This window comes from Sipha flava, unplaced genomic scaffold (genome assembly GCF_003268045.1).
Source record: "Sipha flava isolate LNK unplaced genomic scaffold, YSA_version1 282_pilon_pilon, whole genome shotgun sequence".
Lineage (NCBI taxonomy): Eukaryota > Metazoa > Arthropoda > Insecta > Hemiptera > Aphididae > Sipha > Sipha flava.
The window spans coordinates 60,010-75,197 of NW_020272949.1; the positions used below are offsets into that span (position 1 = coordinate 60,010).

The 15,188-nt window shown below is 29.3% G+C and overlaps 2 protein-coding genes and 1 pseudogene across 2 annotated transcripts; all 3 read left to right on the forward strand.

Annotated features, from left to right (window-relative positions):
* Window positions 1–976: 976 nt before the first annotated feature.
* Window positions 977–1,473, forward strand: LOC112685565 (KRAB-A domain-containing protein 2-like). The gene is made up of 2 exons (XM_025557498.1): window positions 977–1,160; window positions 1,241–1,473. Exons 1-2 carry the CDS (start codon window positions 977–979, stop codon window positions 1,471–1,473), a joined length of 417 nt encoding a protein of 138 aa, XP_025413283.1.
* Window positions 1,474–1,790: 317 nt separating this feature from the next.
* LOC112685557 lies at window positions 1,791–2,275 on the forward strand (annotated as a pseudogene).
* Window positions 2,276–5,555: 3,280 nt separating this feature from the next.
* LOC112685567 lies at window positions 5,556–13,860 on the forward strand. Its single transcript, XM_025557499.1, has 8 exons — window positions 5,556–5,658; window positions 5,716–5,938; window positions 6,185–6,557; window positions 6,941–7,241; window positions 7,295–7,582; window positions 7,968–8,271; window positions 13,663–13,694; window positions 13,806–13,860. The coding sequence occupies exons 3-8, from the start codon at window positions 6,305–6,307 to the stop codon at window positions 13,858–13,860; spliced, it is 1,233 nt and encodes a 410-aa protein (XP_025413284.1). The 5' UTR covers window positions 5,556–5,658; window positions 5,716–5,938; window positions 6,185–6,304.
* The last annotated feature ends 1,328 nt before the right edge of the window (window positions 13,861–15,188 follow it).

Consider the following 15,188-nt stretch of genomic DNA (forward strand, 5'->3'; position numbering starts at 1 on the left):
AAATTACACGAGTCGTGTGGGACCGGCTTCATATAAAAATAAAGTATAAATAAGCTTAGTGGGGCTTACTAGTTCATTGTAACTATAATAACTTTTATAGATAATATTTTTGTCAATCCTTCACGGTACGCGTAGAATCGACATTGTCGTTATATCGTCATACTATTTTGTATGTTAAAATATTCGTACAACATTGTGTTCATTTTCTTTAAGTTGTATTGACGTATTATTAATAAAATTCAATATGGACGAACTTGAAATGAAAAACAAATTTAACAACATTATTTCTGATATAGTTAAAAAAAAAAAAAAAGTAGTGATAATAACTCCTTTCTAACCCTTGATAAGTACAATATTCGTATTGAACAATTAAAACATTCAAAATTTGTGTTGAAAACACCAGGAGAAAAAAATTCTACGAAAGATTATCGAATGGTACGTAAATATGATATTTTAACAATAAATAATAAAGAGCGTCTTATTAAACCCGTAAATGATGATACTATACTTTAATACGTTACAATTGACGAGTTGTTCAATATTTTGCATTCGACTCATTCTTTTATTGGCCATGGTGGAAGATGTAGAATGGATTCTGAATTAAAATCAAAATATTGCAATATCACGAACGAAATTATTATGGTATATTTAAATCTATGTACACGTTGCCAAAAAAAAGTCATCAAATCCTAAAAGAGGCTTAGTTTCAAAAACTATTTTACATTCCACTTTCAATTCAAGAGCTCAAATTGATTTAATTGATATGCAATTACAAAATATTAATGGATTCCGCTTCATTTTAAGTTATCAAAACCATCTTACGAAATTCGTGTTATTTAGAGATTTAACGAGTAAACGTGCGGAAGACATCGTGCACAATTTGTTGGATATTTATACAACTTTCGGGGCACCGGCCATTTTACATTCAGACAATGGCCGAAAATGTTTTAATTCAATAATTATTGAGCTTCATTCCATGTGGTCAGATGTAAAAATAGTGCATGGCAAACCTAGACATAGCCAGAGCCAAGGGTCTGTGGAGAGAGTAAACCGCGACGTCGAAGACATGCTAGCAACATGGATGGCACAAAATAAAAGCAGAGATTGGCCTTCGGGTTTAAAGTTTATACAATTTCAAAAGAACCGTGCATTACATTCAGGTATGAATATCATTTTATATTATATATTAAATATTTAATATTGTTAAATAATGTTTTTTCTATCAAATTCAATATTAAAGGCATTGGAAAGTCTCCTTACGAAGTAATGTTTGGGTGCAAAGCAAGAGTTGGATTAGCATCAGTTGGCATTCTAGTAAACGAAATTTGTAATTTAAGTATGGAAGAAGATATTGAAAAAATAATGCTACAGCCCGAAAACAATGAGGATAATGAGATCAGAGACAAGAAAAGTGAAAACAATGAAATCAGAGACGAGAAATGTCTTGGTTTGTTAATTTTTTTAAAATTATAAATTTTATTTTATTTTTAAATTTATTTTTTGAACATTACTTAACATAAAAAAAAATTAAAATGGGACGGTTCGATTTTGATTAAAAAAAAAAAAAATTCAAAATAAAACTCTTTATTGCTTGTTAAAAAAAAAAAAAAAAAAAAAAAATAGGAATAATAAATAATAATTATAAATTGTAATTCACCCGACCCCTGCATTTCGGCCATTTTATAATTATTTTATATATTACGTTTTATTTTAGTTAACAAACGTCTCAAGAAAATATTACAAATGAATGAAATAATTCAATTCAATGTTTAAAAAAGCAAGCCGAAAGGATGACGACACAATCAAACAAAAAATATCAAGAGTTGGAAGTCGGAACAACTGTTCGTATGTCCATACCTGACGTTGACATAGCCCGTGGATCCCCACACAATTTATTAGCAATTATTTTTTATGTTGATAACGGCTTTTATAAATTATGTAAATAAAATAAAATACAAAATTGAAATTTATAGGTATTTATGTATTTATTATTGAATTAGGTACCTAAAATGGTTTTCTTAAATACAAATATACGAGATCTCAACTTGTGACATGCAAAGAAATGTTGCTTGATCTCAAAACCCTGGTTGAATCATCTAAAGAAAAATAGATAACACTTCGAGAAGCAGCAGGATATAGTAGTCTCATGGGCACACAAGTCTTTCAAAGATGTCACTGTAATTTGAAGTGCAAAACAAATAAATGCACCTGTCGATTAGTTGGAAAATTATGCAATTCAAAATGTCATAGTTCGTTGTCATGTGAAAATAAATAATATAATAATTTTAATACAAACAATATGATTAACTAATTTTGTTTACAATTAATGTATATCCTTAGTTATTAACGTTATAAACCTTGTAAAATATTCATTATTATCTATTAACGTTAATTGCTAGTTAACAACGTAAATATAAATTTAATATCTTTTACTGCAATATATATAATATTAATAATAAGAAAAAATTGAAAGTAAGAAGTTTTGTTGTACCACTTAATAAAAAAATAAAAAAATATTAATTATTATTAAAATTAAATACATTTAATACATTACAGATTCATAATGACTTAAGAGTGGTTAAAACCGATTTTTTAGTATCCAAAAGTATAAAAAAAACATTTGTATTTTATATCACTTACTACTCACACATATGTACGGCTTTCATCGGTGCGACAACGATGGGACGAGGGATCAGTGGTGACACGATAATAAAAAGTGAGAATAATAATAATAATTGCACATAAACTTCCTTCACCTGGTTAGCAGCCATTCAGAACGCCTTTTATAAATAATAGATAGGCAATTTAAAAACCAATTAAGCTGGATGGAGATGCCTACGACACAAAAAGAAGGAAATATAGTTTAATTACAATGGGAACTAGAAGAAAGAGGTTAATTGGGGGAGCGGTTCATCCGGTCTAATGCAATGATGCACAGGGTTCACATATAATCGGATAGGACGTAACTCTTATGTATCGATGACACAACAATCGCGGACTGACAATGACTTAAGGCTGTTGGAGCATGCTGTATTTTATATGCCTTTAGACCAATAAGAGAAAGATTAATTTTAGTACTTCCCGATGTCCAATTTCAATTTTGAATATATGTATGAATTCATCATTCCTTTTTCTAGGTTATGTAGGAGAAACATTTTTAATTTTTTTATTCAATGAGGCTTAAAAAACACTGTTCACTTCTTTAAACCCATACAATTATTTTTATGTTATTTACATGCAAACCGTTCTAAAATCTCAATTATTTTTCCTACATAACCTAACATAAAGGTTAACGAATACACATTTATTTTCAAAATGTAAATCGGGTCACTAGAAGTAACTAAATAAATCTTTCTCTTTTAACTCTAACGTACCGATTTTGAAAACGAAAAAAATTCAATACCTAAATTCAGTGACTTGTGCAAGCGCAGAGGTTGTTCTTAGAATTATTAAAGTTGATCGGTTATCGTATTCGTTATCGTGATAATGACCGTCATTAGCCGGTGCCCGACTGAACGATTGCGGAATCGGAAACGGATACAAAAAAATTTACCGGGACTCGTTCATTTGCTATATTGTGCACTTTTATAATATTTTAATTTTTGGTGTTCAGTTTAGTTAACAGTTGTGGTTATACATAAAATAGTTTAAATTTGAACAGTGTAAAGTATTTTTTTAAAAATGGGAAAAGATTGGGATTTTGGAACAAAATCACGGCGCAAGTTATTTATTCCAAAAAAAAAACCAAAACATAATTTAGCTAACTTGACTTCTAAAAAACGCGAAAAAAATGAGAACGACTGTCAAGTAATATACAATTTATTATTAAATACTTATTTTAATTTTTTTTATTTTATTAATTATCAATTTTTAATAAAATAAATTTAATCTTTCAGAACATAGAAACTGGTTCTAATATGAATTTTCCTGAAATAATCACGCCAAATAATTATATTGAAACTAATATTGAAGTAGCGACATCAGGAGCAGGTCCATCCGGATATGATAGTAGTATGAGTGAAAAGTAAGTAATCATTATTTAAATAATTGTAGATTCGATTTACCTAAATGTATGACATATGCAAGCATATAATGTTTTTAAAATTACTATTATACGTCTTTAAAATACTATGTACTTAATACATTCTTAAATTTTTGTTTTACTGACAAGACATTTTGTTTTATTGAAATATTTAGAATGTAAGTTTTTAATTTTCCAAATATTTAAGGAAAACTAACGAAAAATTATAAAAAAAAAAACATTTACGAGATAGGGTAACCAAGTTTTGTTAAAATCTAATAATTTTTTAAATTTCTATCGAAACTTGGAAAACAATTATCTTTAAGATATTAAAATAGTATTGAATGTTTATATAAATATTCTATTAAGATTGTATAACTTTGAAAGCATTAAGACGTTTTCTGTACTACGTATAGATATTTCAATTGTTCATGTTCTCGTAGATTTTAAATTTTTATACTCGACAAAACGTATTCAAATGCATCATCATCGTATAGTTCAAATTAATTAAATTTTTAGGTTTAATACTTAAGGTTTACAAATGAAATACAAGATAATAGAAAATATAGTCTTGATTGTAATTTTATTGAAATTTTAATACCTATAAAGAGTATAAAAACCAGGGGGCTTGAAACCGAAATTTTTTTTTCTGATTTCGATTTCGGTTTTGAATACCGTTATTAATATTTTTCGCTTTTGATTCCAGTTTTGAATATCGTTTTAGATTTTTTGGTTTTTGATTTCGGTTTTGAATACCGTTATTGATTTTCTTCGTTTTTGATATCGATTTTGTTTTTTAACGGTTTTAAACGGTATTCAAAAACGGTATCAAATACCGGTTTCAAGCCCTGATAAAAACTGTCGAAATATTTTGAAATATACACCATGTCTAAAAAATGTTTATAAAAATATTCTGTACAAATTTTAAAACCCGAGTTATCGTGTTATCAATATCGCGGAAACACTCAATTTAATCAAAACATTTTTAAAAGCTTTAGAAATATTAATTTTTTCGAAATCGGGTATTTGAATGAAATATATATTTATAGTAAAATAATATGCTAATAATTTTATTCTTTTTATGCTTAATTAATGATATTATTATTATTAGGACCTTTGAAATTAATGGAAGAAGGATAATAGATTTACAGTTTTTCATTACGTCTATTCAAGCTATTCACCATAAGGGTTTTGATTGTTCTTTTCGTGATTTACATTTAGTGAATGAAATAAGGAAAGGCTTTATTAGTACATTTGTTTTTAAATGTAACAATTGTGGACTTACTAAAAATGTATTTAATGAAGATCCAAAAACAAAAAATTTAAGTATTAATATGGCAATGGTAACAGCGATGATTAATGTTGGTCAAGGTTTTTCACAAATGGAAGAATTTTGTGCTACCCTTAATATGCCAAATATGTGTAATCGTACATATCAAAATGTATATAATGATGTTTATCATCATATGTACGACTTAGCTTGGAATGAGATGGAAGCTGCTGGTAAGGAAGAGGCAGGGTAAGCTATAGAAAAAGGAGAGGTGGATTTATATGGACGTCCTAAAATAGCCGTAGTTACAGACGGAGCTTAGAGTAAAAGGTCTTATAAAAGAAATTACAATGCGTCATCGGGAATGGTAAATATATTCTGTTTTTATCATTTTATTATTAATTATTAAAAAATTTAATTTTAGGCTTGTATAGTTGGTCAGAGAGCCAAAAAAATTTTATTCGTAGGTATAAGAAACAAATATTGTTGTATTTGTCATCGGTTTTCAAAATTAGATTTAGAAAGTAAAGACCATTTCTGCTTTAAAAATTGGAATTCACCTTCAGCTGCAATGGAAGCAGACATTATAGTAAATGGTTTTAAAAATAGTTTAGACATGCATATTAAATTATGGAATCGGATGATTGGTAAGCCTAGTGCTTTATTTTTGAATAATTATGTATATTATATCGTATATATATTTTGTGTCTAATATACGAGTACATAATTATTCAAAAATAAAATACAGTTATTAATTGGTTAGTAGGAAAGTTTGGGGCTAGTTGTTACGAAAAAAATATGACAAATTAACACGTAACAAGTAACAACTTACACTTATAATAATAAATTGTATTATATTTCAATTTATTTTTGTAATTACATTTATAATATAGGTGATGGCGATAGCAATGTCATGAAACGTTTACGTTTGGCGAAACCTTATGGTCCTGACGTCATTATTAAAAAAACAGAATGTTCCAACCATATTTTGAAGAATTATACTAATAAACTTCATGAGCTTTCAAAAAAAAAAAAAAAGTAGTAAAGGTGAAAATGTACCGGGATGTATGCGTAGTTTATTGGTCAGTTGTACTTGCCGACTTCGCGCGGCAATTATAAAAGCTATAAAGTACAGAAAACAACAAAACAATATTTCCTACGAAGATTCTATTAAAATGTTGAAGAAAGTCATTGTAAATAGCCCTAATCATATATTCGGCGATCATGAGAATTGCAGTAATTACTTTTGCAAAAGAAAAAATTTAGGTAGGTCAATTATCATGCATAATATAAATTCATAATAAAAAGAGTAAAATAATTTAAAAAATACCTACTTTTATACAGAAAAAAAAAGTGAATAATATTAATAACGTATACCTATAAAATATAAAAATTGTATATAGACATTTTAAAACTTTGCCAATGGTAATTTAAAAAATGTACCTATACATATTTTTGGTAATTATACCAATTACCAAAATAATATATTTATAAAAATATATATTAATATATCTATGTAAAATAATACTTATTTGGTTTATTTTAAAAAAATAATCACATTTAATTTTAAAACAAAAAGATCGGATAGAATATACGTAACTTATAATACAGGTATCATTTTCATAATATATATATTGTTATATTTATAGGAGAAGAAAAACATGTGATTGATATGAAACGAGTAGGCCTATGGGATGATATAGGTTCAATAAGAAGCATTTTAACATATCATACAGAAAGTCTGATATTTAATTTAAATAACAATGCAGCAGAAAATTATAACTCTATTTTGGCCAAATTTGTTGGGGGTAAAAGGGTAAATTTGTGTCTTCGAGGTTCATATGAATTACGATGTAATGCTGCAGTTACTGCATATAATGCAGGAGCAAATCGTTTATCGTTATTCCACAAACAAGTCGTCAAAAAGAATCCTGGTGTATTTACAAAAAGGTGAAAAAAATAGTTATAATTTAATTTAAATACTATATGTATTTTCAAGGCAGGTACATAAAAAGAAGTCAGCAATTATGGGATTCAAGACGGAGACGCCAATTATTTGCTACACCAGTTCAACGTTTAAAATCAAAAAAACTTGCTGGTCCCAATGAGAACTATGGTGCTGTTGAACCTGACTTCGTTTCACATCCAGATTTATTGACATCGGAATTAAATAACAGAACAAATTTGTATCTAAATAGCCTGAAGCTTACAAAAGAAGACATCATTTCCTTAGAAAAGATTACCAAAAGGCAACACGAGTGTGAAGATTGGCATAGAGAACGTAAAAAAAGGTTCGACTTTTCAAATCAAAATTACTACATTAGTATATACACAAATGTTTTGTCACAAAAATGATAATATTGTTCGCATTAGAGTGAGTTTACGGGGAAGCTTACACATTATATCTCCAAATTAATATGCAATCTATAATTTTAAAAACAAAGTATATAATTAAATATATAAGTAATGTATTAAAATTATATCTTATATTTTCTCCAATATCCATATAAATAAAAATAAAAACGTATGGGTATTATTGTTTGAAATGTACTAATAGATTTAGGATTGTTTTTAATTAATAATAGGTACCTACTTTGTTATTATTTTAAGAGTATCAACCACAAATAACAATTTCATTTTTATTCTTTTTAATTTAAATAAATTATTTTATATTAGATTAACAGCATCAGTTTTTGATAAAATTTGTAAACTAAGGAAAACCACTTCACGAACCAAAACTATAGAAACGATATTGTACGGAAAATTTCAAGGAAATCTATCAACTAAATATGGAGTTGAACATGAAGATGTGGCAAAAGAACAGTTGACAAATATATTAAGTGTCAGTATTGAACCATCCGGATTGATGATAGATATTGAAAAATTCTACTTAGCTGCCTCCCCAGATGGACTGATCGGAGATGATGGATTAGTAGAAATAAAATGTCCTTCTAGTGCCAAAAATGTGTCTCCAAAAGAAGCAATAGATAACAATATAATAAAATATTTTGTATTAAAAAATAATAATTTACATTTAAAAACAAATGCAAATTATTATTATCAAGTTCAAGGTGCATTACATATTGCACAGAGAGAGTATTGTTATTTTTGTATTTGAACTCCAAAAAGTAAATACGATTTCTAGTTTCTTTACACATTTTAAAATAATATTTATAATTATAATTATTTTCACAAATCTAGGTATTTTATTTGAAAAAATATTGAGAGACGATGACTTTTGGGCCAATTCCATGGAGCCTCAATTAACATCATTTTATATGAATAATTTGATTATAGAAATAATTAATTCAAGATATGACCGTGGATTGCCCATTAGAAATGGCTTATAACTCCAATGCGTAAAATATATCTTTTATTATTTAATTTTTATATTTTATTATTTAAATTAAATAAATTACTCAAGAATTATTAATTATTGTGCTTTAGTTTATAAATGTTCAACTAGAAATATTTGAAATATCATTACATATGTAGGTATTGATAAATGTATGTAATGATTGTACAATGTACATTTTGATTACTATCGTAGTTCCGAGAATTCGTAATCGATGGGTGCAACAACGCGATAACGGAGTACACAACTAATGTCCATTTACTACTCACACAACGACACAGTCCAAACGTACTGTCATATAAAATGCCTAAATATTACTCCCTAAAACATGGTATGCTCCAACAGCCTTAAATTGATAATAAACTAACTCGGTGATTGTTTATTTTAATAAAGTAAAACGCATTTTGAGCCATCCATGTTACTAGCATGTCTTCGACGTCGCGGTTTACTCTCTCCACAGACCCTTGGCTCTAGCTATGTCTAGGTTTGCCATGCACTATTTTTACATCTGACCACATGGAATGAAGCTCAATAATTATTGAATTAAAACATTTTCGGCCATTGTCTGAATGTAAAATTCGTAAAGGCTTGTCTTCTTTCAATTGAAATGTGTGAAATTCGGCTTTTTTTTTTCTCTTAAGAAGTGGACCAGTGTTCTATAAGATTCTGGATTAGCTGTCATGATTTTGAGGCGGTCAGTCGAGGCTTTGCAGTAAAAATTATCAACACCAATCTATTCAATAAGTTTTGTGCACAAGCTGGTAAATTCTATTACGCCCCTAATAAAAATTGGTGGGGGTAGGGGAGCTTTAGTTCCAATGTTAATGGATTTGATAGGATTTTAGAGAAAATCAGAAGCGTGGGTATCATTCAACTGAGACTTCGAAGATGACTGTACAGGATCGATTTGATCGATTTGAGATAGTATCTCGTATCGATTAGTGGTAAAGAAAAATTTTTTGTTTTTATTTATCGGTATTTTTGGCGAGTTTTGTTCAGAAGTACTAGAATAGTTCTTTTTACGATCATTTTTTTTTGAATCTATAACTACGGTCCATCTGTCATTCGAGTTATCGTCCATACTATTACCGGCTACTTGAACGTTGTTGATAGTCGACTGTTGATTGCGAGAGTTTGCATTATTGAGATTATTTTGGTTGTTTTTGTTTTTATTATTATTTCTGTTTGATTGTGGCATATTAGTGACTAGTGTAGAGGTCGAAGTCGCAACCGCCGTGCAGCACGGTTACGACACGTGATGTAACGATGCACGATAAAACGAACGCGATAAGACGATATTTAATGACAATATTATAAGAAAGTTAGTATTCCGTTTATCTTATAGAAAGAAAAAATAGCTTTACATTTCGTTATTAAAGACAGATTTTTGCTGACTAAACATAAGTATGTTTATAAACAGTTTTACAACTATTTGGTACAAAAATTGAGTGAAAACAAATATCAGAATTTGATAAAATAATAAACGAAGGAGGAGCGTGACGGCTGATGCGTACGTTACGGACGCCACATGCGAACTAGTCTAATCAGAATAAACCTATTCTCTACTCGGCCGCCCTCTTTTTCATAGTCACGAAGAAAAATAAATAATTATTACAATAATTTTATCTTTCGGATAGAAAAAGTGTTATTTTTGTACACATAATACGTAGTACGTACGAGTATATTATATACAAATATTTACAGTGACTGGTTTATAATTAGACTATCGTTCTAATACGAACCGATCGTCACCCATATTCGTATAAAATATATCACATTATATTATGTATATATTGTCCGTGTAGTCACTACTTATTATTTTGATGTTAGGGTGACGCGGTGTTTAATTCTAGTGGCTAAAGGTGACATGAATGAAAAAAGGATAAGAATCACTGGTGTAGTGTGTACGCCGTGCGATCAAACGACCCACGAGCGATTATTAATAACTTTTACGATTTAAAAAAAACAAAATAACGAAATATGTTATCTATGGTTATTTAGATATTATTTAGATAGTATTTAGATAATAGATATACTTTCCGCCAGTCGTTCGATAATTTACTTGGTCGTTTATTGTTATGTATTATAAAATAAAGAAGAAATTATATTAACAAGAATATTATGTTATATTTAAATATTAAACATTTTTATTTGACATCCTTCAAAGTAATCACCGTACATTAGAAAATCAAAAAGAATCCTAGAGTATTCTCAATAAAATATTGGCCTAAAATTGCTACCCCTAAAAATTTGCCACCCTAGGCAACTGCCTACTTTGCCTGACGCTAAATCCGCCACTGCGTATTATATTATATTATATTAATATTCTCAATGGTTGAAGATATTATTATATAATTATGATGGTGTTTATTTTTTTCTTCTGAACAGTAGCTGTTTTTTACTTATTCTCTTTTTTATGTACTTCGTCTATTTGTCATTGAGTGGTGGGCAGAGCCGTAACTAGGGTGAGGTGAACAAGGCACTTGCTTAGATCGCTTGAAATTGGGGGGCGCAAAAATATTAAATAATTAACTTATTTAAAGAAATGTTATTTCTTGTTTTGCTAGAAACCAAATGTCAATTTTTCAGATTTTTCCGAATTATATATATTATATTATTATATTGTATTATATATATATTAAAAGCTATGAGTGTGACAACCCTAAAACCTAGGGGGACACATTGCTTTAGTTCTGCCTCAGGATAAAAAATAGCTCGGTGCGGCTCTGGTGGTGGGCATAAAAATGTTAGATTTTATTTGACGGCAACTTCCAGAACGTTTTGTATAAACTTCGGGGATAGGTACACAGACCAGCACAAACGAGTTATCGAATTTGATTTTCCAAATTCTAAAGTGGGAGTGCCAGGGAAATGGAACTTCATTGAGTAATATGTAAACACATTTAAAACGTTGGACACGGAATGGACGGTACTGATACTGAATGGACATGGAACGGTTTTGTGAAAATAGACCTTAAATCGCTCTGCCGACGAGCTACAAAAATAGTCGCGTGATTGCGGTCGCGTGCGAAACCCCCAATCTAAAAACACGTTCTGTCACGAGAAGTATGCCTTTTAGACGAGGCGTTCTGAGGCGAAATCAACCCTGACACCGTATGTGGCGCTTTAGATCAGTGGTTGTGGTCATGTGTGAAACCATCTGTATACGTTCGTATTTTTTCATTAACATTGCTGCCGAGTGTCTACGTGTGAAGGGGCCTTAATAAGACGACACACGTCCGACGACGACGTAAAAATCGCCAACCAATAAAAATGAAATAACGTGCGACGACCATGCAGTACGCGCGTACCTATCTAACACGTAAGAAAATTAAGGTGCGGAACAAAGAGTACAACACAGTGGCGGCTTGTGGCTTGGACGACAGGACGATCACGTCTACTATTATTTATGAAAAAAATAAAATTAATTCTTATTATTATAGTATACCTTGTAATAATTTATTAAATAATTTAATGTTTAGTATTTGAAATACTAAAATGGTGATTTTCAAATAATCAAAATAATAATTTTATAAATGTTTTCGAATGCGATTGCAGCGATTACCATGTGCGTATGCCGCAAGTATGAAAGCGCCGCATGCATATCAATCTATCACTGCTGAGTACTGGGCGATATACGCCGCCCGCCGCTTTCGGACAAAAATTGTAGTCACCTAGGCTACTTTATATAATTTATACAATTTTTCGAAAAAATTATTAAGTCAAGATTAGTTAAGTACTTAGAAAATAACAACTTATTATCAAAAAATCAGTATGGTTTCAGATCAGGTTTAGGAACTGAAAATACACTGTATGAGGTTACCCAATTTCTATATGAGAACTTAGATAATGATAAAAAAGTATTTGCTGTTTTTTTAGACTTAGGCTTTTTATACCATACATCACGGCATTTTTTCCAAAATTCGAGTTTCGGTATTACTAATAGAAGTTCAAATTGGTTTAATAGTTATGTATCAAATAAAAAACAAATAGTTAAATTGAATGATTCTTTAGGTGATGAAAAAATTTTCGAATATGGTGTTCTTCAGGGTAGTGTGCTCGGCCCAATTCTATTCTTATTATATATCAATGAAATATATGGTTTAAAAATAGATGAAAAAATTGTTACTTATGCTGATGATACATGCTTGTTTTTCTCAGATAATTCGTGGGAAGAAGTAAATCATAAAGCAACAAAAAAACACTTAACCTAATTAACTCTTGCCTAAGGAAAATAGATCTCTTTTTAAATTATGATAAAAACCATGTATATGAAGTTTTCAATAAAAAAAACAATTAGTCTAAACTTTTCTCTAATTATACATAACTGTAATGAATATAAGAAATATGACCAGCAAACCTGTAAGGAAATAAAGGAATTGCTAAAATCTGCTACTTAGGTACTATATTTGACAATAACTTAAGGTGGGATCTTCAAACAAATAATCTAGTGAGCAAGGTACGTTGTATAATTTATAAATTCATTCAACTTAAAGACGTATTACCGATTAAGACTATACGTAATACATATTTTGCGTTTTACTAATCGTTTATTCAATATGGCCTTCTAGTTTAGGGTGGTGTTAAAGACAATAATTTAAATAATTTACATCAAAATCAAAATTGCATAGTAAGAATAATATTAAATAAAAAATCACTAGAAGGCTTTACTAATTTAAATTATAAAATGCTAGATGCATTGCCAATAAGGATTCTTTATAAAAAAATTGCAATACTCTACATAATTAAAAAATGTATTTCATCACAAATCCAGTAATTAAATCTTAATGACATCAGAGGAAACAGAATGTATGATCTACCGATTAAATATACCAAAAAATCTTTTGGTCAATTCTTTGTTGACTATTTAGGTCCCAAATACTTGAATGAATTGTCTATTTCAACTGAAAAAGATACTTGCACCGAGATATTGCATAGAAAAAAAATAATTTATAGTTCGCTATTTTCTAATTTTTAATTTTCTGTTATTTAATTTAATTTTTCATGTAATTTTAGCAAAAGAAAAATTCTCCATATGTGGCTTTTTGGTAAGTAGTATATTTATTTATATGTTTATTTATTTTTTCCCTTTTTAAAACAAAAAAAAATTGTATATTTCATCATTGATTATACATTTATAATCAATGATATAATTTTAGGCCATATGAACGTATGTGTGCGGATACGATTAAGCTGCGGTATCCCATAGCGTAGTCTATGGGTATTCCGCAAGCGTATGGACCAGGGACTAAAATTGTGTGCAGTTTGACATAATCTGTGTAATATGAAATTAAAAAATGTGTTGTGGTTCTATTCTCTATATTATGGTATTTGTTTTTAATTTTACATTTTTTTATTAAATTATTTTACATATTTTTAAAATTACAAAATGTGTCAACAACAAAATCTAAAATACCAACTATTTTAACTGTGTTACTCATTACTGTTAATGTCTGAAAAGGGAGCATGACAAAAGCCTTAAGTGTGCAGTACGAAAAAGTATATATTTTAGTCTTTGGTATGGACAATACACTGCGTCGTCCAAACATATGAATATGAATGATATTTTCTAAACTAATCTGAACAGCTTACCCGCGGATTACGGTTTTCGATTATGAGATAAGGTGCGTGCATTTTAAACCATAATTGTATAATAGCATTTGGATAATAATAAAATAACAATATAAAAAATAAATGGTACAGGAACAGATAAACACTTTTCATATTATCGCACTCCCTTCATCAACACTCACGAGCCGCCAACTGGGTATACGCATAACACATGCGAACTCGGGCGTAAGACCAGGCGACGATCACATTCAACTAATTGTAGACCGAATGAGGCGCATGTACAAAGGAGACTGTGACAATGCTCCCGTTAACGAACCTGCCACACGAACGATCGGAAACAAAAAAAAAAAAAAAGACTAAAAAACTGCGAGTCGCTGCGGCGCCTGAAAATGTTAATCTTGATAATAATTCGGCAACGACAAAGAACCGGTTCTAGACCGTTCGATCGAACATTTTCGAAGGTTCGATAAACATTTCGTGTTGCTCGAACAAACGATATAAATCATGTATAACAAACTATAAAGCTAGACAAAACTGTGGGAGTTTGGTTTGGCGGATTTTAATTTTGAAAATAAATTGAAAATATACAAGAACTTTACTAAGGCCTGAACGAGAAAATTTTCATTATTATAAACATTAATGGTGTACTTAAAATACATAAAATACATACTACATACATGGTGTTCATAAAATGATTGAAGAAACTATTTTACGCGTACTCTCTGGAGTAGCCCAATGAAGAATCATTTGACATTGTTTTTCTATTTTCAAACCTGGGTTTTATCTAATTATTCTTAGAACATTATGTTGAAACTAAAAATGAATACTGGTAAGATATTTCTTGCAAATTTTTTATGTGAATCGATATGTGACATCGATTTTAGGCTTGTTGGGTGTTTTTCACGCAAAGTGTGGTGTGAAATATCGATTTGTATGAAAAATCTGCAAAATAAATGAAGGTGAAATTTATT

What these genes read in the sequence shown, in the direction of transcription:
- LOC112685565 (XM_025557498.1), top strand. Translation starts at nt 977, where the DNA reads ATGTGGTCAGATGTAAAAATAGTGCATGGCAAACCTAGACATAGCCAG. An exon ending in GAACCGTGCATTACATTCAG is followed by an intron (nt 1,161 to 1,240) that starts GTATGAATATCA and finishes TCAATATTAAAG; the next exon opens with GCATTGGAAAGTCTCCTTAC.
- LOC112685567 (XM_025557499.1), top strand. Translation starts at nt 6,305, where the DNA reads ATGAGCTTTCAAAAAAAAAAAAAAAGTAGTAAAGGTGAAAATGTACCG. An exon ending in CATAGAGAACGTAAAAAAAG is followed by an intron (nt 7,583 to 7,967) that starts GTTCGACTTTTC and finishes ATTTTATATTAG; the next exon opens with ATTAACAGCATCAGTTTTTG. An exon ending in AAAATGTGTCTCCAAAAGAA is followed by an intron (nt 8,272 to 13,662) that starts GCAATAGATAAC and finishes ATGTAATTTTAG; the next exon opens with CAAAAGAAAAATTCTCCATA.